This window comes from Gobio gobio (genome assembly GCF_949357685.1).
Source record: "Gobio gobio genome assembly, chromosome: 1".
NCBI classification, from domain to species: domain Eukaryota; kingdom Metazoa; phylum Chordata; class Actinopteri; order Cypriniformes; family Gobionidae; genus Gobio; species Gobio gobio.
The window spans coordinates 45961709-45984760 of record NC_137097.1 but is presented as its reverse complement, the minus strand read 5'-3'; the positions used below and the strand labels follow the sequence as shown (position 1 = coordinate 45984760).

General features: G+C 39.3%; 1 protein-coding gene across 1 annotated transcript in view; it reads left to right on the top strand.

Annotated features, from left to right (window-relative positions):
* Positions 1-968: 968 nt before the first annotated feature.
* Positions 969-23052, top strand: part of vat1 (vesicle amine transport 1) — a 33600-nt gene continuing 11516 nt past the window's right edge. Inside the window, exons 1-3 of the mRNA XM_079825246.1 lie at positions 969-1698; positions 11409-11616; positions 21691-21861. Of these exons, the coding sequence (XP_079681372.1) occupies positions 1240-1698; positions 11409-11616; positions 21691-21861 (838 nt within the window). The 5' untranslated portion in view covers positions 969-1239. The remainder of the gene's footprint in view (positions 1699-11408; positions 11617-21690; positions 21862-23052) is intronic.

Here is a 23052-nt window from a genome sequence, read left to right as displayed (position 1 = left end):
TTCGTCCAGTGTAGTAGAGCTTGCACAGCGCTTACAGAATGTTTTGAGCTCCACTACACTGTTCCAGTTTGTCCGTAGCTTGGCGACATGATAATCAAATGCCTTGGCTTCTGTCTGAACCATTTATATTGACTCAATATGAACCTGTGGCCTGGTGCCTATGGCTGAATCACAGCCATTCAGCATTCAGTGTGATTGTTGCTTAAAATAAATAGGAAAATCAATCTTGTTGTCTGAAGCCACATGACTATAGGAGGATTAAAAAAAATATTTTCTGACGAAATTTACTTTTGATTTATTTTGCTGATTTATTGACAGATATTTACAACAAAATATGCGACAGTAGAACCAAATCAATTTAGAATTCAAACAACATGAAGCATATTTTTTTCAAGACAGGATTCACCCCAAAAATATGAAAATTCTGTAATTTACTCACCCTTAAGTTGTCCGAAACCTGTATGAGTTTCTTTCTTCTGCTGAACACTACAGAGGACATATTGGGAAGAATATGGGTAGCCCAACCAAACATTTGATTGACCCCATTGACTTCCATAGTAGTCAATTTATCGTGCAGTCCATCAACTGTTTGGTTACCAACCGTCTTCAAAATATCTTCTTTTGTGTTCAGCAGAAGAAAGAAACTCATACAGGTTTGGAACAACATGAGATGACAGAATTTTCATTTTTGGGTGAACTATCCCTTTAAGGTTGCACTTGCATTTCAACTGTACACATTCCTAAAGAAAAAAAGATTAATCTGTGAAAGTGTATTTAACACTCAGCCAGAATTCCTCTCATTCTCTTGTCTGAATTTCAGCTGAGTAGTATAAACAGTTTCACTGCATTTACTAAATTGAAGTCAGCACAGCTGCCTGTCAGCGAACAAACGCCCTCATTTGGATTCTTCAATCCATTATTCTTCCCCCCTCGATTCCATCTCCGTGCTTTGCAGCTCGCCACGCCTCGCCTCGTTTTTTCTCAATAGTTGTCAGAGCCTCGGGTCACTCACTAGTCGTCGTGAGGCATCCTCCACTCCCTTTCTCTCTCTCTCTCTGTCTCCCTGTCCTCCACCTTCTCAGGCTCCAGCATCCTTTTAGCAAAGGCTGAGAAAACCGTGGACCGCGAAGCCGTTCGTATATTTGAGGTTTTCTGAGCTCTTTATTATTTGCCTGAGTGAGGCAGGAAAACAAACGCGAGTCTTTTCTCCTCAAAAGTTCTCTACCCCAAACTCCGACCATGTCCGGCGAAGACGCACCTGCCCAGCAGCAAAACGCCGAGGAGCAGAAGCAGCCGCAGCAGCAGCAGGAGACCAAGACGCCCGCAGAGTCCCCAAAAACCGAGAGCAAACCAGACCTACCGCCCACCAGCGCGTCCACCGAGGCCGCCGCCGCTGCCGCCGTCGACACCCCAGCGCCCGCCGCCGAGAAAGCCCCAGAGGAGGACACGTTCAGCTACAGGGCTCTGGTGCTCACCGGCTACGGCGGGTATGATAAGGTGAAGCTCCAGGTGAAGAAGGGGAAACCGGCGCTCAAGAGCGGCGAGGTGATGGTGCGCGTGAAAATGTGCGGGCTGAACTTCGCCGATCTGATGGCGAGGCAGGGACTGTACGACCGACTCCCGTCCCCGCCGGTGTCCCCGGGCATGGAGTGCTCCGGGATCATCGAGGCTGTCGGTGAAGATGTGACTGACAGAAAAGTGAGTAACGTTAAAGTTTATTCATGCAGATATTTATTGATATTCGTTCTGCGGCGTTCATTTTATCATCCGTCACAGCTTGTTCATCACAAAACGTGTTATGAAAATGTTTCCCAAGTGTTCAACTGTTACAGATATTCATAACGCTGTGCAAAAAAATAATGTCAGTAATTCAAAGAGACAACTCCTTCTCAGTCCTCTCATATCCACTCGCCACCGGAGACAAAAGAGGAGCGGGAGGGGCGCCGGTAACCTCATTTCAGAAGCACCGGAGCTCTTGTCGCGCTGACCCGAGCAATGGGCCGGAACGCTAAACGTTCACGGGAGAGCGAGCTTTGCTTGTGTGCGCGGCGTAACAAATCCGGTGATACTTTTTGCACACAGGTAAACAAGAACACTCCCTTTGTGAACGATTAACTGTCAACGAAAAATGTGAGCAGTCTCGTTTATTATAATAGAAGCTTTAGTTTATGGCGTCAGAGCGCAGATGAACCACCGCCCTCTTTCTCTCTTGTCTCTTCAGAGATTGACGGGTTTTGTGAAGTCTCACCTGAGACGCGCAGCATCCACACGCGCGAGCCGCGTCAATGCCAGACGATTTTATCTGCTAAAAAGTAGCGAAATTATTATTTCGACATTGTTAATTGACTTTAAGCTATTAGTGTGAGCGATGCCCGGTGTAATGTGGGCGCTTGGAGGACTCTCCCCACGCGCAGAAAAAAGGGCGAGGCTCGGGGGGTGGTGGTGGGGGGGTGCTAATCGCACGCGCCCTTTGTCATCTGCCTCGCGCATTGTGACACCGACACTCTCTCTGACATCATTCATCATTCGTGCCAGATTTTCTTCTTCTTTTTTAGCCTCTTTAGACAATAATTAAAGTTTTCCCCTTTAGGCCCATATAAACGTCAACGCCTATTTCTGTAGGCATCTCGCCAATGAAATACAATTTCTTAGTATTACCATATTTGATATAGTTGGCCAGCGATTCTCTTAAAGGTCTGCAGAAAACGGCGGAGTCTTAGTATGGCGTGGACTAATTGACTTTCTATCTGCTCCATATGAACAAATCGATGAGTCATGCCTGGTGGTCGCTGCTGGTCTCCATGGCAACGTATCATGGCAACGCCATGCACCGGCGCTGTCTCTCTCACTCTCTGTGTTGAAAGGATTTGATATTTGTATTCCTGAGAATAAACATATTTAATGAGAACCAGTCGAGGTAAGATGTTCTAGAATTGTGTAAAGTGCAGATTAAAACCTGAGTCTTTGTTAATATGAGTTAAAGAGAGAGAAAGAGGGAGCGAGCAAAATCAAGCACTAACGTTAGGCGTTGGCTGGTTGGTGATGCAGAGGAGGAAGATAATGGTTCAGCCCTTCCTCAGCCTTGTCTGTCATCAATATTGAATTTAAAAGGTCATGGTCCTCTCTCTCTCTCTCTCTCTCTCTCTCTCTCTCTCTCTCTCTCTCTCTCTCTCTCTCTCTCTCTCTCTCTCTCTCTCTTTCACTCTCTCATTGCATTACCATGTCAGCAAGCAAACAATTGCTTCGTCTCACATTTAGAGACCTGATAGCATTTGGCAAAGCTGACATTGTTTGGTGAGCATGTGAGGTGAGGAATCTGCTGATTGTGATTTCCAGAAAATGACTCTTTCTTAGAGGAAGAGACGGAGATACTGTCTCTGTCTCTGCATCATACACCTCTCCCTAAACGCACTCTTGAGAGCTGTAGAGGTGGATGCCAAACGCCATGACATCCTCTCACATGACCTGACAGATGTTGTTCCTAAACTGCCCTCTTGTGCCCACTCTCTTGTCTATATTAGCATATAATTCATGAATAATTCATATAACTTGTTGCTTATGCACACACACAATATTTATCAGAGTTCTGCTACGAGGATCAGATACATCTGTTCACAATTATCTTCCTCTGGACCACATTGTCAGCCTGGAATTTCCTCTCTCTCCCTCCCTCTGTTTGTGTGTGTGTGTGTGTGTGTGTGTGTGTGTGTGTGTGATTTGACAGGTCGATGATAAACAGCGATGCAGTGAATATCAAGCGAACGGCAGGGACACGTGCCCTTTTAGCTGAATCTAATGGTGCTGTGTAATATTTCTCATCGAGAAACAGTTTTAACCATAACATTTTTGACATGGAAACCTGATGTCTTTTTAAGTAGTTACATTTAAGAGCAATTTTACTGCAACATAAGAGTAGAGTCATGGTTTTAAGAGTTGTTGGCCAAGATTTGTTCAGTTAGTATTACTATAGTATATCACTATAAGAGTGAACAGCATATTCAAGTGGTGTTATTGTGGAATAATAAAAAAACCCTTTACTGTGCAGTAAATGTCACAGTAGAACAAGAGAAGAGGTAACAGTGTTTCATCAAAGAGAGAGAGAGGTGGGTTATAGTACTGGTGCTATGATGGAAGTATGATATTTTTTTCAATTAAGGATTAAATAATGCAGATCAGGATAAAAAAACATCTAAGCCCAGTTTCACCAGGTGCCACATAAAACAAGCAAAAATAAATGGATAGACTTGAAAAGTTAAACTCTGACTGCAGTACCTTGCAGTGCATCAGTATTTTAACCTTGCATTTAATACTTTCATAATAATTCTACATGGTATCTGATTAAAAAGACAAAATTCCAAAAAAGACTAACTTCCACAGGACTATCATGCATTCATATCTGTGTGAAATATATGGAGAAATTTCTGCCAAATGGTAAGTGGGTTAGTTACATTTTTCTATTTTATATTAATATGTTAATGGGAAATAGACATAATATTTATATAATAAATAAAAGGGACTGTGTAACTTTTTAGTTTATTCTTAGCTAAAAACACTTCTTTCAAAAATATATGTGCTCATTAATGTATATTTACTTCTTTCAAGTAATAAAGTATTCTCGTAAGTTTATAATATGCCATTGAAAATACATACGGGTGAGGGGTTCGAATGCCGGTCGCCATGTTGCCCCTCCATCTTGAAAGTACATTAGCCAAAGAGGGACATACCCGTAAATTCAAGCTTCGCCTTTCGCGTTTTAACACTCGATGGCACCGTGTCGAATGTGGACGAGGTCGAACTGGAAGCCATATTAATCTTGGACTAAATCGGACACCGTAGGAGTTAAAACAAAATCGGAATTGAGAGGAACAGAAACTAATATTCACTGGATGGTCATATACCTTTTCACCGCTAGATGGGAGAAAATATCACACAGTGTAGCTTTAAGTTTACGCAGGACAAAAAAAGTGAAGAATTTTTTTTATATAATTCATGTAATCTCTTAATATGAGGTAATTAAGCTGCATGCATACTAATTATAAAAATAATAATAATTAAGCTATTTATTTTAGAGCATGTCGCATTGCAGGACATGTCAATGTCCCAGAAGTATTTCCCAAATGTTCCCAAAAGGAATTCGCTCCTGCATAATTAGTTGCTATTTCATAGATGCAACAGTGTTTTTTTGTTGCATGGATTGCACTCCACCTTGATCGTGCAGGGGTTAAGCGTCTTGCTCAAAGGCACAGTGGTGATAAAACAGGATCGTGATCTCAATATCTCTCTGGCCCACGTGGGATTCTGAGCGGCCATCCTTTGTGTTTGCAGGCCGGAGCCTTAACCGCAGAGATACTGCCATCACATACAAAACAAACAAACAGATAAAATAGACAAAATCAGTGCTGGGAGACAGCAAAGCTTTATGGAGCAGAATCCTGCTCATTTCCACAGCAACGAGATTACAAGTTTGCCGACAGACGTATTTCATGAGCCTAATGCATTAGAGAGCCACTTTACCCTTCAAAGTCAGTGTGTGTTAGAGTGTGTATGTGTGTTTGAGTGTGTACGCGCACGTTTACAGGATAGGAAGAGAGAGGAGAGACTCGCGCAGCCAGTGACAGACATCTCACAAGACCTTCTGTTGGCCTTGATCTTTGCAGCCTCAGCTGAAAAGCGTTTGTTTTTGTGCAAGCACAGAATACAAAGTATGATAAGTTTGTGACACAAGTGTGACTGTTTTGCAAGTCTGAAGAAGAGAGAGAGAGAGAGAGAGAGAGAGAAAAGGAGGGGGAAGAGGTTTGGTTTCCCCCTTATGGTGAGTCATGATCACAATTCCTGGCTGAGACTTGAATGCCCATTGATCTGTGATGTGCAGAAAGTCCAATTAAATGAGGAAGAGGAATGGCAGAAAGCAAGACTGAGAAGTGGAAGATGAGATGAGAAGGACAGGGAGGAGAGACGAAATGGGGCACAGACGAATCGGCTTGGGAGTAGCCCCGCTCTCTAATTGGACAGTATAGACAAAGATGCCCATGTGTCCCTTGGGCCTATTAGACTGTGTGTGTGTGTGTGTGTGTGTGTGTGTGTGTGTGTGTGTGTGTGTGTGTGTGTGTGTGTGTGTGTGTGTGTGTGTGTGTGTGTGTGTGTGTGTGTGTGTGTGTGTGTGTGTGTGTGTGTGTGTGTGTGTGTGTGTGTGTGTGTGTGTGTGTGTGTGTGTGTGTGTGTGTGTCTTCCTGTCTGTGAGGAAAGCGCTGGGCATATTAGTGTTTGTGTTTTGCTTTGCGAAAAGATTCTCTGTGTGTGTGTGGTTCCTGAAGCTCTGTTGAACATGTGTGCCAAGTTTTTGTGTCCTCGGAAAGAGAAATAAAGAGAGGTGCTTTTCCGACTGTGTGTGTGTGTGTGTTTGTTTGTTGTCTTCTCTCAAGCTCATTGAGGCTGAAGGATCTGGCTGCCCCCTGATGAGAGGAACTGATCTTAGAAATAAAGAAAGAAGGATCATTATGGAGGGGGAGATGGGAGATGAAAAGAAGTGATAGACAGAGAAAGAGTGGTGGAGGAAGTGGGATGTTTATGACGCTACTGATTGAGAAAATACACAAGTGGAGAACGGGACTTAAGTGTTGGGTGTTTTTTTTGTGGACGTTACGAAGGTCGGATCAGTCAGTGTCCCCGCCTTTATGAATTTTGAACACCGCTTAAAGCTGAAGTGTGCCATTTGTTGGCGCTAGCGACAACAAACAGAATTGCAATCTGTTTATTTGAGCAGCTTGACTGGGTTTGATATAACAACACTGGGTCAACCAATGACTTGGAAACTGCTAGTGGTGCAGGAATTACAGTATGCAATTGCTTTAAAGGTTTATTAGTGGTTCTTGCTATTGCTCTACTGTATTTAAAGTCCCCATGTAGTCAATCATTTTATCCCTTAAAACTCACCTTTGATCACCAAAACCACTTATTTAACCCTCTGGTGCTCTTCGGTCATTTCTGACCGGAACATTTTCTGTTTTGAAATGTTAAAAATCACAGCTTCATCGGAATGATATGAAACTTGGTGACTTTTCTTGCATTAGGTATGTAAACACACACACAAATGGTGGTCATGATTTGAGCATGCTAATTGGTCGTAAAAAAAAAAGTAGCGTTCATTGTCTTCGGTCATGAATGACCGACCATAGGAAATGAATGGGAAATCGGCAAAAATACAAAAATTCACTGAATATTTGCGTGTACAATCTACAAATCGGCCATGATGCTGAAAAAAGTACACAGCAGTAAAGGGGTGACACTCTAAAACATCAAGAGTGTGATATTGACACATCCACTCACACACACACGCACACTTACACACGCACACTTATATACACACACACACACACACACACACACACACACACACACACACACACACACACACACACACACACACACACACACACACCTATGAAAAACTGAACCTATGAACCACTTTTTTAATTTTTTAAAATCACAGCTTCATCGGACAAATATGAAACTTGGTGACTTTTCTAGCATTAGGTATGTTAACACAAAGAAAAATTGAGGGCATAATTCGAGCATGGTAAGTGGTCATAAAAAAAAAATCCCACTTGTGCTCTTCGGTCATAAATGACCGACCATAGGAAATGAATGGGAAATCTGCAAAAACACAAAAATTCACCGAATATTTGCGTGCACAATCTACAAATCGGCCACAATGCTGAAAAAAAGTACACAGCAGTAAAGGGGTGACACTCTAAAACATCAAGAGTGTGATATTGACACATCCACTCACACACACACGCACACTTATACACACACACACCTATGAAAAACTGAACCTATGAACCACATTTGGAATTTTTAAATCAGAATGATATGAAACTTGGTGACTTTTCTAGCATTAGGTATGTAAACACACACAAAAATCGTGAAAAAAATACTCCCACTTGTGCTCTTCGGTCAAAAATGACAACATAGGAAATGAATGGGAAATCTGCAAAAACACAAATTGACAGAAAAAATATCTAAAACTTCATAATAAATAGTCTTTGAGATTTTTTAAATATATATTCAAATCCATCAACAAAAAAATAAATAATTTAATGTGTTCAAAACAGAAGTAGGGAATTCTCAAGCCTCTCCATAGAGACCTCTAGTGATTACACCTAAGGTTGCATGATTTCTTAAATAATTCTAAAAGAGGGCGCTAATCTGCCTTCAAAAAAAAATATTTTGAAGGCCTAGTCTCTATTTTAACCTGAAATACTGAAATAATAATTATTTTTTTTAATTACAATTTTTTTATTTAAATAATTTTCAATGGCAAAAATAGACCATAATTATTGCATACATATTAAAGGTCCCATTCCGCATGATCCCATTGTTTAAACTTTAGTTAGTGTGTAATGTTGCTGTTAGAGCATAAATAATACCTGTAAAATTATAAAGCTCAAAGTTCAATGCCAAGCGAGATATTTTATTTAACAGAAGTTCCCTTTCAAAGCCTACAGCGAACGGCTGGCTTGGACTACATCCTGGTACTTCCTTCTTTAATTACGTCAGTAGAGCAGTAGAACAGACTAACCTCCGCCCACAAAGAAACGCGAAAAAGGGGGCGCGGTCTTGTTGCTGTCCCACGTGGAGAAGCGGACGTGTCGCGTGGAGAAAAGGAACTGTTGCGTTGAGTGTGTTTATCGCCATGTCGTCGAGACGCTGTTATTTTCATCCAGGAGTCAAATCACCTTTGTTTGGCTTTCCCAGGGACGCTGTAGAGATTATTGAGCGCATACATCTCTCCGTTAAGAGGCGTGACCTTTCCAACATGCGCTAAGCTGCTGTCGAATCACAACACAGGAACTGCTGGCACGTGCGCTAAGCTGCGGTCGAATTACAACACGGTAAGCGCTGGCACAATCAGAACTCGTTACGTATTTCTGAAGGAGGGACTTCATAGAAAGAGGAAATCACCAGCCGTTTTGAGGACAGTGAAAACAGCGGTACACAGATAAGTACATTGTGTGAAAAATACTGTGTTTTTTTACACGCGAAACATGAACACATGTTATATTGCACACTGTAAACACAATCAAAGCTTCAAAAAAACACGAAGAACGGGACCTTTAAAAAATACCATCTAATCATCTCAAAATACAAAATGAAAAAGAAATTCTTGAAGAAACATAAATTACATTGGTTTTACTGGGGTGGAGGAAGTTAAATTTTTAGGTGTCCGGTCACTTATGACCGGGAAGACAACCAATGCAACCCCTACACGAAGAGCACCAGAGGGTTAAACGTTTTTTTCCCCCTGTGAAAATACTCAGCAATGGTGTTGACTTATGACTTTGCATATGGTTTGTCTTAAAGCATATTAAAAACACCACATAGACATACAGACAACATTTAAAAACTTGATTTTCACCACAGGGCGTCTTTAAAGGGAACGTTCCTAAAAATTCTGAATGTGAGTTTGTGGTTGATTGTTGTAAAGGGGTTTAAGTGGTCTAAATGATTAAAGAAGTCCATCATGCTGTACGTCACCAGAGAGAAGTCTGTCGTTCTACTGGAAGATCGAGTCATGGCATTTTGTTTCAAGATGAAATATGCATGGATAAGTCATTCAAAATCAGATTAATAAGATGCATTTAGAAAATAGGCCAATTTCAGTCAGACTACAGTTTGCTTCGCTGTTGGGCGCATGCTGTGAAAGACACACAATGTGTATTTATCCTTAAAAGGGTCCTATTATGCTTTTCCACTTTTTCAAATGTAGTTGGTGTGTAATGATGCTGTTTACGCATAAAAAAGATCTGCAAAGTTACAAAGCTCAAAGTCCACTCCAAAGGGAGATATTTTATTTAACAGAATCCACTTTTCAAGAACTACAATGCAATTTTCCCGAATCTTATGAAATCCCAATGCTACTCATTTAAATAATCCCTACCCATGGAATACACAAACAAGAGGATGAGACCTAGTTGAGTTAGAGAAGAGAGTATTGTTACTATGTCAAAGAGACACAACGTTTTTCCACAATGTTTCCAAAACTCATTTGTTTGACCTTCCTAAGGCCGACGAGAGTGGTTAAAATACTCTTCCTGAACATTATAACCCCAACATTCATCTGTGCGCTGCACATTTTATGGAGAAGAGCTTGTTTTCTATAGCGTTTGCAAGCCCTCGCTTTTGTAAGCCTGTTCACCAACACTTAAGAAAATTATCTTTGGTTTTGTGATCGATTGCTGTTTGTATTACCATAGTTTTCAGACAAATATCGCGATTAAGTGGCGGATAACATCGTCGTATCTATAATGTATGAGAAAATGACAAAAAACATACCACTCTGAAATGTTGTGTGAAATCCGTTCTGCACGATCCTCTTGTTCGTTGACATTGTCGGGGTCTGAATCAGGCTCGAATTGGTTTGAAATTGACGCCATCCTTAATATTTACGCTCGAGAAGAACTCGCAGTTATGGAGGGGCGGGACATTTCCCGAACGCGTGCCAAACGGTGCCAATCACAACACTCAGGGCCAGCTAACCAATCACAGCACATTTCGCATTTCATCAAAATCTGCAGACTGGGGAGAGAGGTGCTGTAATAATGTAAAATATGTGAAAAATAATGCGTTTTTTGAACAATCAAGAATAAAAACATATTCTAGTACACCCTAAAAACAAAATCAAGACTTCGTAAAAGGGCATAGATAGGACCCCTTTAAAATATTCGATTCAATGCATTGTCATGTATACTTGAACAGACTTGACTATGCAACAAACTGTTGGACCTTGATTTTTTTGCTTCATATGTAAATGTACTTATGGAGGCTCAGATGTCTGTGCTACGTGTGTGTGTGTGTGTGTGTGTGTGTGTGTGTGTGTGAATGTTTGCATTCCTTGTATCTCCTCATTCCAAAGGAAGTAGTGGAAGTCTACTGAGTTTTCCAGTTTTCCTGTATCTGTGTGTGTGGGTCTCCAAGGTAATTAAAGGATTTTCAGTTACAACAGATATGATCAAACAACTCTAAATGGAGCACATTTATCTGCTCTAAGATAAAGTTTAGCGAAACAGTCCAGATGGCCAACAGTACAGGTTCAAATATTTTGTTAAAGTATGCTAACTGTTTTGAAGGATAATGACAACAACATTTAGACAAAAGATCCCCCAGATCTGTGCAGCTGTGCAATGGTCTTGCCAAAAAAGTTATACAAAAAAAATTCCAACCCTGCGTAAAACTGCAATTGAGCAAATCACTATACAGACGCATTGAGCATCACATATTCTTTTGAATATGTAAATACAGTCTTAATGTTTGTTGATGAACACAACATTGTTGAGGTGCTGCTATAAAGGCATAAGACTGTTTTCCAAAAGTTCCTTGAACATTTCTCTCCCTTTCCTCATCTGTAGGTGGGTGATAAGGTTATGGTTCTGAATCGCAGCGGTCTGTGGCAGGAAGTAGTAGTGGTGGCGACTACAAACACCTTCCTGATGCCCGAGGGCATGAGCTTTGAGGAGGCGGCGGCGCTTCCTGTCAATTACATCACCGCCTACATGATGCTCTTCGACTTTGGGCACCTGCGTCCCAACCAGAGCATACTCGTCCATATGGCCGCAGGTAAGTGAAAGTGTGTGTGTGTGTGGAGATTATGCAAATGTATTACGGGCTTCAAAACAGGGATTACATGCAACCTAATGCAGTTATATTTTCATGAGCCACAACACAATGGATACATCCATCATGTGCAGGTGTGCGTAAGTGTTTGTGTATATGGCTCCTGCAGCTGGACAAAAGCGAGCCCTGGGGCTTTTTATGCCGGCGAGGGAGTACAGCAGTGGTTTACATTTACTTACTCGCTCCCATCATCATTCGTCTAAGTGGATCAGCCAGTCCCTTGTGTTAATTAACTATTTCCAAGTGTCGTCCCAAAGGGATCTTTCACTCTATGTGCAGGTGTACGTATGTGCGGGGGGTGTTGGCAATCTGTTCTCTCTAAATAATGAACTTTGGGAGACACTCTAAGTGCAGGTGCAGGTTTGAATGGTTTATTAGTTCTCAGAGAATATTTCCTGTATGTGTCAAACAAATCTCTTATCGATAAATTCATGCGAGCGAGTCCCTTAGCAGCCGTTTCGTTTCCAAATGTTTAGACCATGTTCTATAGTTGTATTGGAAAACACTGACCGATTTTCGGATGATATTTGGTTGAACTGTGATTGTTGTTCACAGATGTTCATTTAATTATGTAACATTTCATGTGATTTTAAGTGTTTTCTAGTTAGAACAGAACAGCATATGTGTGTGTGCGCTCGTAAGACTCTGCACGTATCAATAATTCAGTCACAATTCGTTGTCGGATCCCAGAGTTGCCAGTGAGTGTGTTGCGGTGTGCATTTTTATTCACAAGGGTCCTTTAGATTTAATAGCTTAAGTGAGAAAAAAAGCTTTTTTTTTTTGGATCCACCTTATTTTACAGGTTAAAGGGTTAGTTCACCCAAAAATGAAAATTCTGTCATTAATTCCTCACCCTCATGTCGTTTCAAACCCGTAAGACCTTCGTTCATCTTCAGAACACAAATTAAGATATTTTTGATTTAATCCCTCCATGGACAGCTATTTAATTAACACTTTCAAGGCTCTCTGACCCCTCCATAGACAGCAATTTAATTAATTAACAATTAAAATAGTCCATGTGACTCTCATTCGCTTCCAGTTATTTGTAGTTGAACAAAACAGCTTGATATTGCAAACTGGTATTTCTTACCATTTTAATGCATAGTCTTTCATTTTAAACACGCTGGTTTGTTGAGCAAACAGTTTTACAGTTGAGTTTACTGCACTTTTATTTTTCTTGTTATTTCCCTATGGCGGCTAATAAATTGGAAGTCTCGCACATTCACAGAAAACAACTTAATACAAAAACAAATCAGGGATGCACCGACATGAACATTTTGGCTGATACCGAAAACTGACAATTCTTTAATTCATTTAAAAGCTACGTCCCAAGTACACAATTATAATGTTCTTATAATTTTCTGTAGCCTAGTTTCCTTTTTTTGAAGTAATTCCAATCATATTTCAAGCCATTCCAAACAATCATGGTGAACAGTGTGCATCTGAAGTGTCTCAGCTGAAGGAAATAATCCATTATTTATCAGCTTTAATATATCGGCCACATTTTCTTATCGGGCCAATAATGATAACATTAAAAATGAACATATATCTGCTGATACCGATATTGTGGCCATTATATTGTGCATCCCTAAAACAAATCATTGTTTTGAGAATTCTAAGTGATATTACATTTGCTTACATGAGGGAATGTCAGGAAAACAAGTGGAAAAGCTGGAATCAAACTGAGGGGAGTAGCTAAATACATCGAAATTGCTGATAAAAACTGCGAACTAGAGGACAAACTACTCTAGTATGAAAAACCCTCCACATACCGAAGAAATACCACTATTAAAAATGCCAACGCCATGATGAAAAGTACCAAACGGCCTCCTGCCTGAGAGTACTGCTTAGAAATCATACATCCAATTCAAGTTTCAAAAATGGCAAACATTGTTCAAAATTAAGTATTTGTCGTATAATTGTTTGCACTTTGTAGTATGTGTGTGTGTGTGTGTGTTTTTGATGCTTACAAAAATAGCTGAACAAGTGTAATAAGGTACATTTACAAAGCTATTTGACAACTGTTAAAGGCATTGATTGCAAGTGTAGTTAGGGCCAAGCACCCAAGGTCACATACTGGTAAAAATAAAAAATCACTACATTTTCATTTTAGCTTATAACTTCTGGCTTAAAGTCACCAAGACTTGATTCTTATTTTTATGGAATATTGCAGGGCAGGACAACCTGTCATTCACATGAGATCGCAGCAAATGAAAGAATGGCAAACCCCAGCAATCCAAGCCAAACCACAATAGGGAAGAAAAGACTATTGCAATGTCCGTTTCATGCCAACTTTAACGTTAGGTGCAGATTCATGTCCAACCAATTTTTTTCAGAGGTTGGCCATATTGCCTCTCTGCCATTTTATTGTAAACTGCTGTAACTTTTAATGTTTTGTGATATAGAAACAAAATTTGGTAATCATCATTGACACCATGTTCTGAGCGCATCTGAGCATTTCATACACTGCACCACCTAGTGTTCGGTTTCATTACTCCTTCAATAAATATTGTACAAATCTAATGGATTTTTTTTTTTAATTCAAACTCTTTTGCATGGAAGCTTATTTCCGCCATGGAATAAAATTATTCCGACTTTTGCGACTTTTAATCTCATAATTGCGCATTTACATCTTTACATATAGATATAAACTCGCAATTCTGAGGAAAAAGTCGGCAATTACCCTTTTAATTTTTTTTATTCTGTGGTGGAAACACGCTTCCATACTTTTGTCTGTAGCAACAGCATTTTCTCCACCATGCTTTGGTGTACTGAGTCTCAAATTGGTATTAGTCTTTGGCGTCTAACAACTCCATCCCATTTTTGCAATACACAGCATTCAGTTTTTGCAGCTGTATTTTTTTGCTAGATTATTGTGATTGTGAAAATTAATTTTAAGAAACACTCTGTATCCTGAACCCTAGAAGGGAAGTTCTGTCGTACAAGTCTTACAAATACAACGTATTTAGAAAGCCTGCTACCCACCCCCTGATTCCAATTTCAAAGTGATGATATAGCCCAGCGAGGTATTTCAGTGTTTTGTACGCAGCACTTTTGCATTAGCTGATTAACATATTCTGAAAAATGCCTGGAGGGTTTCTGTCTAACTGCATGTCAGGCACACCATTTAAAAAGAATATTCTGTGCGCTTGTGAGGAAAACATTTAACATTTCTGTCATGTTTTTGTCTTCTAATTGATATCTTGAAATGCTCATCCAGTCTGTGTTATGACACCTTTTTAAGCACAATGAGCATGAATGAAACGCAAACAGAAGAAATTTGTGTAAATCGTACATTAATCCATTCTTGGAAAATTGTAGCATTCATAATTTACTCAAGAATGGATTTACAAATGATTTACACAGGAATCAATTCTGCTTGTTTCATAAATGAGGCCCAGTGAACGGACTGAAATATTCTCAAATTCCCTCTCTTGGGTCTGATATGTGTCTGATATCCCCTGTCGCTGTGGATGCTGGTGGACATATGCATCAGTGTGGGTGTGGATGAAGCTTTGGCTTGGTGTGGAAGGAAACGCTCTCGTCCAACTGGAGTGTTGCAGAGACCAGGAATCTCAAACAATCTCGAAAGCGTCTCCTTGAACCGCTACCACACCCTAACAGCAAAAGATGGAATGTTTTAAGACAAAACTTAGTAGTAGTCATAAATATTTGCAGAGAAATCAAACCAAAACCCCTATAATAAATAAAGATCTCTGGTCTGTCATCTCTGGCATGGAGGCGTCAGACACAGATGAGTAGTCTGTAGTTATGTTGCACATCATGCTTCTCTTAATTACAACCATCTTTCTTTGTTTCAGCTTGTATGTTTTCTTGTTCTTGAGATTGTTTGTGTGAATGCTTGAGTTTGTGTGTGTGTGTGTGTGTGTGTGTGCACTCAGGAAGCCCTTGGTATCTCAGTGCACAGGATGTTTTTTGAATTTGCTGTAAAAGTGGAAATGTGTTTCCTCTTGAGTTTCACGAAGAGTGAAGAATGTCACTGCACCTTCATATGGAGCACAATGTGCTTTTCAGGCAAATACTGATTTGTTTTCTTTTCTTAAAAGGAAAAATGAAAATTGTTATTAGTTGCTCACCTGTAGCTATTCTGGTCCAAACCCATATGACTTTATTTATTCTGTGGAACACAAAATGAGAATGACTTGTGCAAAGGCACCCTGAAAGTATCCGATCACAAACACAAGGGTAACCGTGGTCCAAAACATTTTTTGATTCAGATCAGTCAAAGGTGGTTGAAAGCGCACGTGACGCAACACATTTTTGGTGTAAACGCTAATCCGTCCTGATGCTTCCCACACAACTGTGAAGAACCGCTTGCTTGTTATAATAGTTTGTTATATTTGGACAACCTTAAAGGAAACATGTGGATCTCAATGGGCACTGCGTTTGTAAAATAAAACAAACATTACACTCGCACCAAAAACAGCATTCCAGGATTACAACATCCAGGAAGAGCAGTCACCATCAGCTATGATGTGTAAAATCGATTTCTAAAGCAGTTTTAGAGTGGTTTCAAACCCGTAGGAATTCCGTTACTTCTGTGGAAAAAGAGGTTTTTGAAGAATGTTTTATATGACTTGTGTACTACATTCCACGGGCCAGATTTACTAACAGCTTGTGCCAGCGCAAACCTTCTTTCTGCGTTAAAAAACAACTGTCAGGATTTACTAAAGACACGCGGTGAAGAATTAGTGCTGAAAAGGAGTGGCCAGAGTTATTTTTGCGGCTGACCTTATTGCATATGCATTTGTAGGAGTTTCCCTTTCAGACGCAAAATTTATGGGAGGAGAATATTTAAATGAATCACGCATTGTGATTTACTAAGGCTTGCGCTCGTCGATTTACTGGTGTTTCTTCTGGGCCATTATTTACCACCCCAAAAAAGCACGTCTTAAACCAGACGCTAACGGGTGGATTGCGCTGGTCATTATGGAAATGATCTTGCTGCTTCAGTGTTCTTTAATTTGTGTTAGCAGATCACACACAGAACTTTCCACTGCCATCTTATTATTTTTTTTAATTGCACGCTCACGCTAATTTGTTTAAATCTGGCCCCAAGTCTTCTAAAGCCATGCAATAGTTTTTTTACGAGGAAAAGACCAAAATGTCGTTATTTGTTGAAAATCTTCCCTTCTACCACACCTGCAGTGTTATTTTAATATTATTTGCTTATTTATTATTATTATTATTTATAATTTACTATTTTAGTATTTTATTAATATTTTGAATTGGATGCTGTTTTTATTTAAATTTAATGTACATTTTTCTGGATTAAGATTTTTGTCCCCCTTTAAAAACTATTTTATTTTTAATTTTTTTTGGACTCAAGCATGTCTAATTAATTGAAATGAAATGCATTTTAGTTCTTTCTTTTCTCAAATTCCTTTTTCTTTTCTTTTTTCCAAATTCTGTGTTTTCTGTTTTAAGTTTTCTGGATTCCATTTTAATGGTTTAATAACATTTTAATAATCAAAAAGCATGTCTAATTAATTGTCTTATTTGCACTTTTACATATTAAACTGGATGTGATTAAACTTACATTTTTGAGTGAAATATTCCTTTACCTCGTATGTCACATTTCAAGAATTCCAGTTTCTTGGCTTTAGTTCACTCCCCTATAAGGTTACACATTAAAGGGCACCTATTATCCCCCTTTTTACAAGATGTAGTATACGTCTCCGGTGTCCCCAGAGTGTGTCTGTGAAGTTTTAGATCAACATTCCTGACAGATCATTTAATATATCATTTTAAAAATGCCAATTTTTGGGTTTGAAAAATGAGCTGTTTTGTGTGCGTCTCCTTTAAATGCAAATGAGCTGCTGCTCCCCACTCCAGAGGGTGTAGCCTTCACAGCTCGTGAACAGGCGAATGAAAACTGAAACATGATACATCTGCTTGATTTTGATGATCATCTCTATTACAGACACGCTCACGTGACATTGCAGTTCATCATCATGAAATAGCCTCTGCACGTGTTTTAAAGCCTTGTCACTCTCAACTTGAGCACAAACATCTGACCCATGTGCACAGAGAGCTGGATGTCGTGCGTCCGTGAGTAGTTAACTACTAGGCTGCGTCTGAAATCGTATACTATGTGAGTAGGCACTACATTTGAATTTGAATGAACTTTGTGACCGTTAAAAGTACGTTCTAGTATGAATGTAATCCAGACGTCCTACATTGGCCATGTTGCCATGATCATGTGACCTACCAGCGTCAGTTGCATCCCATCACCTCTATTCATATATCGTCTCCCGTGGCCTCATGGGATAGTAAAGTGTCCATCGTATGCACACTTCAGAATCTCGCCGGAAGTAGTAGGTCATGCGGGTACTTTTCGCCTACTGTTTTTCGAATGCTATGAATTCGGACAGACTACTCTGTTGGGGTACGGTTTTTTTTCATACTATATAGTAGAGAAGTATTCGATTTCGGACACAGCTCTAGAATAGTTCTCTTTCATGTGTTATTGCGATTTTAAACTGTCAAATACACACAAGGTTATGTCAGAAACACACAAAGTTCAACTGAAAACAGTTGGTTATGTCTGTGCACGTATGCAACAAGTAAAGAAATCCTGTGTGTATATTAGATCTGTGTACTAAAGTGAAAGCAGTGTAATATACAGTACCTACTGCTATATCTGCTGTTCATATGAATCAAACAACAAAAGAAAAACTAAATCTACTAATTTTGATATTAAAAAACTAAATGCTCTGGACTGAATAACTTTAGTAGCTTTAATAAGAACACATTTCTTACTTGAATGCTGCTGTTAAATGCTCTGGTGAGGAGATAAACATGGCGGACTGTGTACAGCTCTCTGAGGGCGGGGTCTGTGCTAATCGGCAGTGTCCATCAACACTCGTGGGCGGGGCCTGTGAAATGTGACGTCACATTGCCCAGAATCTGCAAACGGCTTGTTCTGAGACACTGCTTAAGATGTTGTTTATGGGGATTAAAAAAAAGCAGTGGGTGGATTTTTACCATTTATAGGGTGGTTGTGTACACACACTGCCAACACACATTTATAGTCAAAAGTGAATTTTGCATAATAGATTCCCTTTAAAATGATATAAATTGTGATGGCACCTCATGCCAAATACTGCACCATTATCTGTCTGATTGGTGTCACACTCACTAACTTGAATTTGATTGACCACTCACTAGCCGTTTTATTTCATTTGCTGGAACTTTTCTCTGATTTGAGATCAATTTTGAAGAATTCAAGAACAATATTAAGATAAAAGAAGCTTTTTTATAAATTGTCACACATTTGCAACCTCCACTTTAAATCCGGTCAAACAACTCGCAGTGAAACAAGTCCCGCTCTCTCTCTGTGTCCTCTATTTGCACTGAGGGTGTGGGCTGAGTGCTCGTATGTTGGGAATCTGCAGAATTCCTCTGTGTTTTGGGGGAAAATTCCCTCTCGCTAGAGGAGGGTGATACTGGGAGGGTAATATTGTTGTGGCCGAGATTGTTGGCTGCCAAGTTTGTGTGTGTGTATGAATGTGTGGACAGAGGGAAACATAAAGAGTTCACTGTGTGTGTTTCACCCTCGTACGCCCTTGTGTAAAATGACCTGATTAGATGAACATTCTGCTTAATTTTCTTAAATAAAATGCCACACAAAAATGCCACACAATCCTGAGCGCAACAAATGGAATTAACCAGGAGAATCTGCTTATGTAGCTACAGATTATTTATGTTCTCCTGCTCTCTCTAAATCTCTCACTCTACAAACCCTGAGCCAGTTTGATCAGTGCATATTTTATTCACAAACACTTTATATAGATTCATTTTGAATTACGGTGTTGGCAAAGCAGCCAGACCTTTGGCTAAATGACATATGGTCTGGTCCACAGTCCACACTGCAGCTTATTTTGGCCAAGAAAGGCTCACTTGGACAGAAAGAGACCTTATGAAGTGACCAACTACACTTTTTTGTTTTCCATGGTGTTTAGAGGCGGGTTTATCTGAAACAAACCACAATAAAAAAAAGACTAGTGTGGACAAGAAAAGTATTTCAAATAAAGACGCTCCCTTACCAGTTACCACTTAACTGTTTACCACAATTTCCATGGTAAACGTATTTATAATTTTTTTTTACATTTCTGTTGTTGTATTTTTAAAAATTGTAATATTACAATATTAACTGTTTTCTATTTTACTATATTTTAATGATCCTTCAGAAATCATTCTAATATGCTGATTTGCTGCTCAATAAACATTTATCATCGATTTTGAAAACTGCTGCCTAATATTTTTGTGGAGAACATGATACAATTTTTCCAGGATTCTTTAAATAGAAAATTCAAAAGAACAGCATTTATTTGAAATGGAAATCTTTTGTAACATTCAAAAATGTCTTTACTGTAACTTTTGATCAATTTTATGCATCCTTGCTGAATAAAAGTGTTAATTTCTTTCAAAACAAAATCTATATAAAAATATAAATATATTGCCCTAGTTATTAGACCTTCTGGGGTCCGAGGTAATGGTTCCATGCTTGAAGCCACTCCTACATATGCAGAAATAAGTGAAATTCACACCAAAGATTTAGCAAACACGTGAGACTAAAGTGCACATAATTTTGGAGATTACTAGATATGAGCACACATGAAAGAGGTTCATTTTGTGTACGTTTCTGTGTGTGTGTGAGGTTAAGGGGATCTCTTGGCAGCTCTACCGCAGGTCTTGTGATCGGAGCTCAGTGGTCATGGGGCGGCCTGGCACTGCACCCCACCCCCACCCACCGACAAGGTCCAGGAGACAAGACCAGAGAGACAGCAGGTTAAAAGGCACAATGTGAAAGAGACGTGTGTTCTCATGCATTGTGAGCTCTCTGACACAGAAAATGGCGGCCCTGCTGCTTTCAGAGAAACCAACTCTTCCCGAGTCACCATGGCAACACAAACTTCATTCACTGCCGAGTGAATGAGAGAGGAAGAGAGGGCCATTTAATGAAGTGATGGGACAGAAGATACTGTATATGAGCATTAACTGGAGTTCAGTGCGGACTGACACTGAATCAAGCTCATGTAAAGTTGATTTACTTGCAGCCTGTGTGTGTGTGGACCCTTTCCACAGTCTAAATTTTTACACAAATTGTGTTGACTACATCAATAGCTCAACCATTCAACTTTGCTATCAGTGTTATTGTAAGAAAAAAAATAGGCAAATATATGTTTATCAAACAAGTTATAGATTTATTTTGATACATTTTCCATACATTTGAACTTCTGAAAAAGTAACTTAATTTTCATAGAGCCAGGCACTAAAATGTTGTGCCCTCTTCAGTGTGTGTATGTGTGGGTTTGCAAGGGCAGTTCCTTACAATCCGAAGCCAAGAGCACTTGATCACATTTTATGAATATCACTGTATGTATGTGCGCTCTATTAATTCTGCCATTAGATAAGCTTTACCCTTTATAGGTTCATGCACTAGTGACCTTTTAAGACACTGCTCTGCCTCTCTCTTAGAAACACACATGCAAGACACACAGTTACAATTGAGATTAAATAGCTCTGCTCACAGTCTATGTCTGATGTAAATGGCATTTTAGACATTAGACCCCAGACAGAGCTTATGATTGGTGACCTGCTGTCCTGGAGCCCAGACTCTCAGTCTTGCTTGTAACAAAAAATACTATGCTTTTAAATGTTTGCTGTTTTTCGGTAGTAATGGTAGCAGATTGTGTATGCAAGATTCTTTCTGATTAGTTCTTGTTTCTCCAGAAGAAACGCATTAGAAAATCCATAAAAAAATGGGTCAAAGTTATCTGTCCTTGAAACCACAAGTTTAACAGGGATAATGGGTTTGCTACAATGGTAATGTTTGTGCATGTGTGGGTGGCTGTTCATCTTTAAGGACAAATGGCTGCATTGAATTTTGTCCTCTTGTACCCTTTGCTTGCATGCTTCTGCTTTTGTTTTGAGATGGAAAATGCTGAAAATACTTTGTGTTGAGGGCTGTTGTTTTTGTTCCCTCTCTAGGTGGAGTAGGCATTGCTGCCACTCAATTGTGTAAAACTGTGAACGATGTCACAGTGTTTGGAACCGCCTCAGCCAGCAAGCACGAGGTCATCAGCCAGGGCGGGGTCACGCACCCCATCGACTACCGGACACGTGATTACGTAGAGGAGATCCGTAAAATAAGTCCCAAAGGTAAGACATAAACCTTGACATAAAGTAGTCTTTGAAAATGTCTAAGTATAAATCCAAATCCACAACTTAATAAAAATAATTATTTATGTCTAAAAACACTAGAGAATTTATTAGGCTCTTTATATAGAACTGTATAGGAATCTAGTGATTATACCATGGCATTACAAAAGTTTTTCTTTTTTTTACTTCCACCAATTGGCACTAATCTATCTTCCAAAAATTGGATTTTAAATGCCTTATCTATTTTGACATGTAACACTGCATTAAGAAATATATTAGGAAAAAAAGTGTATTATTTTCAATGGGGACAAATAGCTAATCAAAATTGTATAAATATTGCATAGTATCATAAATTACCCTCAAAATTCTAAATAATAATCAAAAAATATTATTGAACAAAAATATATTACATTGGTTTTCATGGGGGAAAAAAGAAATGACATTAAGGCTTCGGTCACTTTTGGCCATGAAGAAGCCAAGTGTGACCCCTAAACGAAGAGGTCCAGAGGGTTATTAATAAGCAGCAAATCAGCATATTAGAATGATTTCTGAAAGATCATGTGACACTGAAGATTGGAGTAATAATGCTGGAAATTCAAATTAGACATAATCTTAAACGCAACATCCGCTGACTAATCACCACAAATGAAAATGTTTCAATGTGTTGTTCTGCTTTCTTGTTGTATGTGTGCAAATAGTCTTGTAAATATAGTGCTGTAAAAGATAGAATGGAAAGTTAACATCTCTAAGATGTCTATAAGGAATCTTTCTGCTTTTAATTGCTTTTTATAGACCGTTTTTGTATATTTAAACTTGGAGTCAGTCTGTCCACTTTGCCTTCCACATTTGTATATTTGGTTGTGTATCTGATGTGTATATTGAGGTTGTGTATGTATGTTTAGTCAGGTGTAACTCTTAACACAAAGTCTGATAAAATGTTGTTTACTTTATCTTATCACAGAAATGGATGAAACAAATTCCTTTCTTCTTGTTTAACTCTTTTCCCTGACCGAACATTTTATTTGATGTACTCCTTTGACCATAACAATCTTAGAAATGTAGAAACACTATCACATTGAATAAATTCCACTCCAGTCAAGATTAGAGCAATGTTAACCCATACACTCTTGTTTTTTTTTGTTCAAAATTTGAAACACTGATGTGCTAAACTTGAACTGATAAGACAAGTCC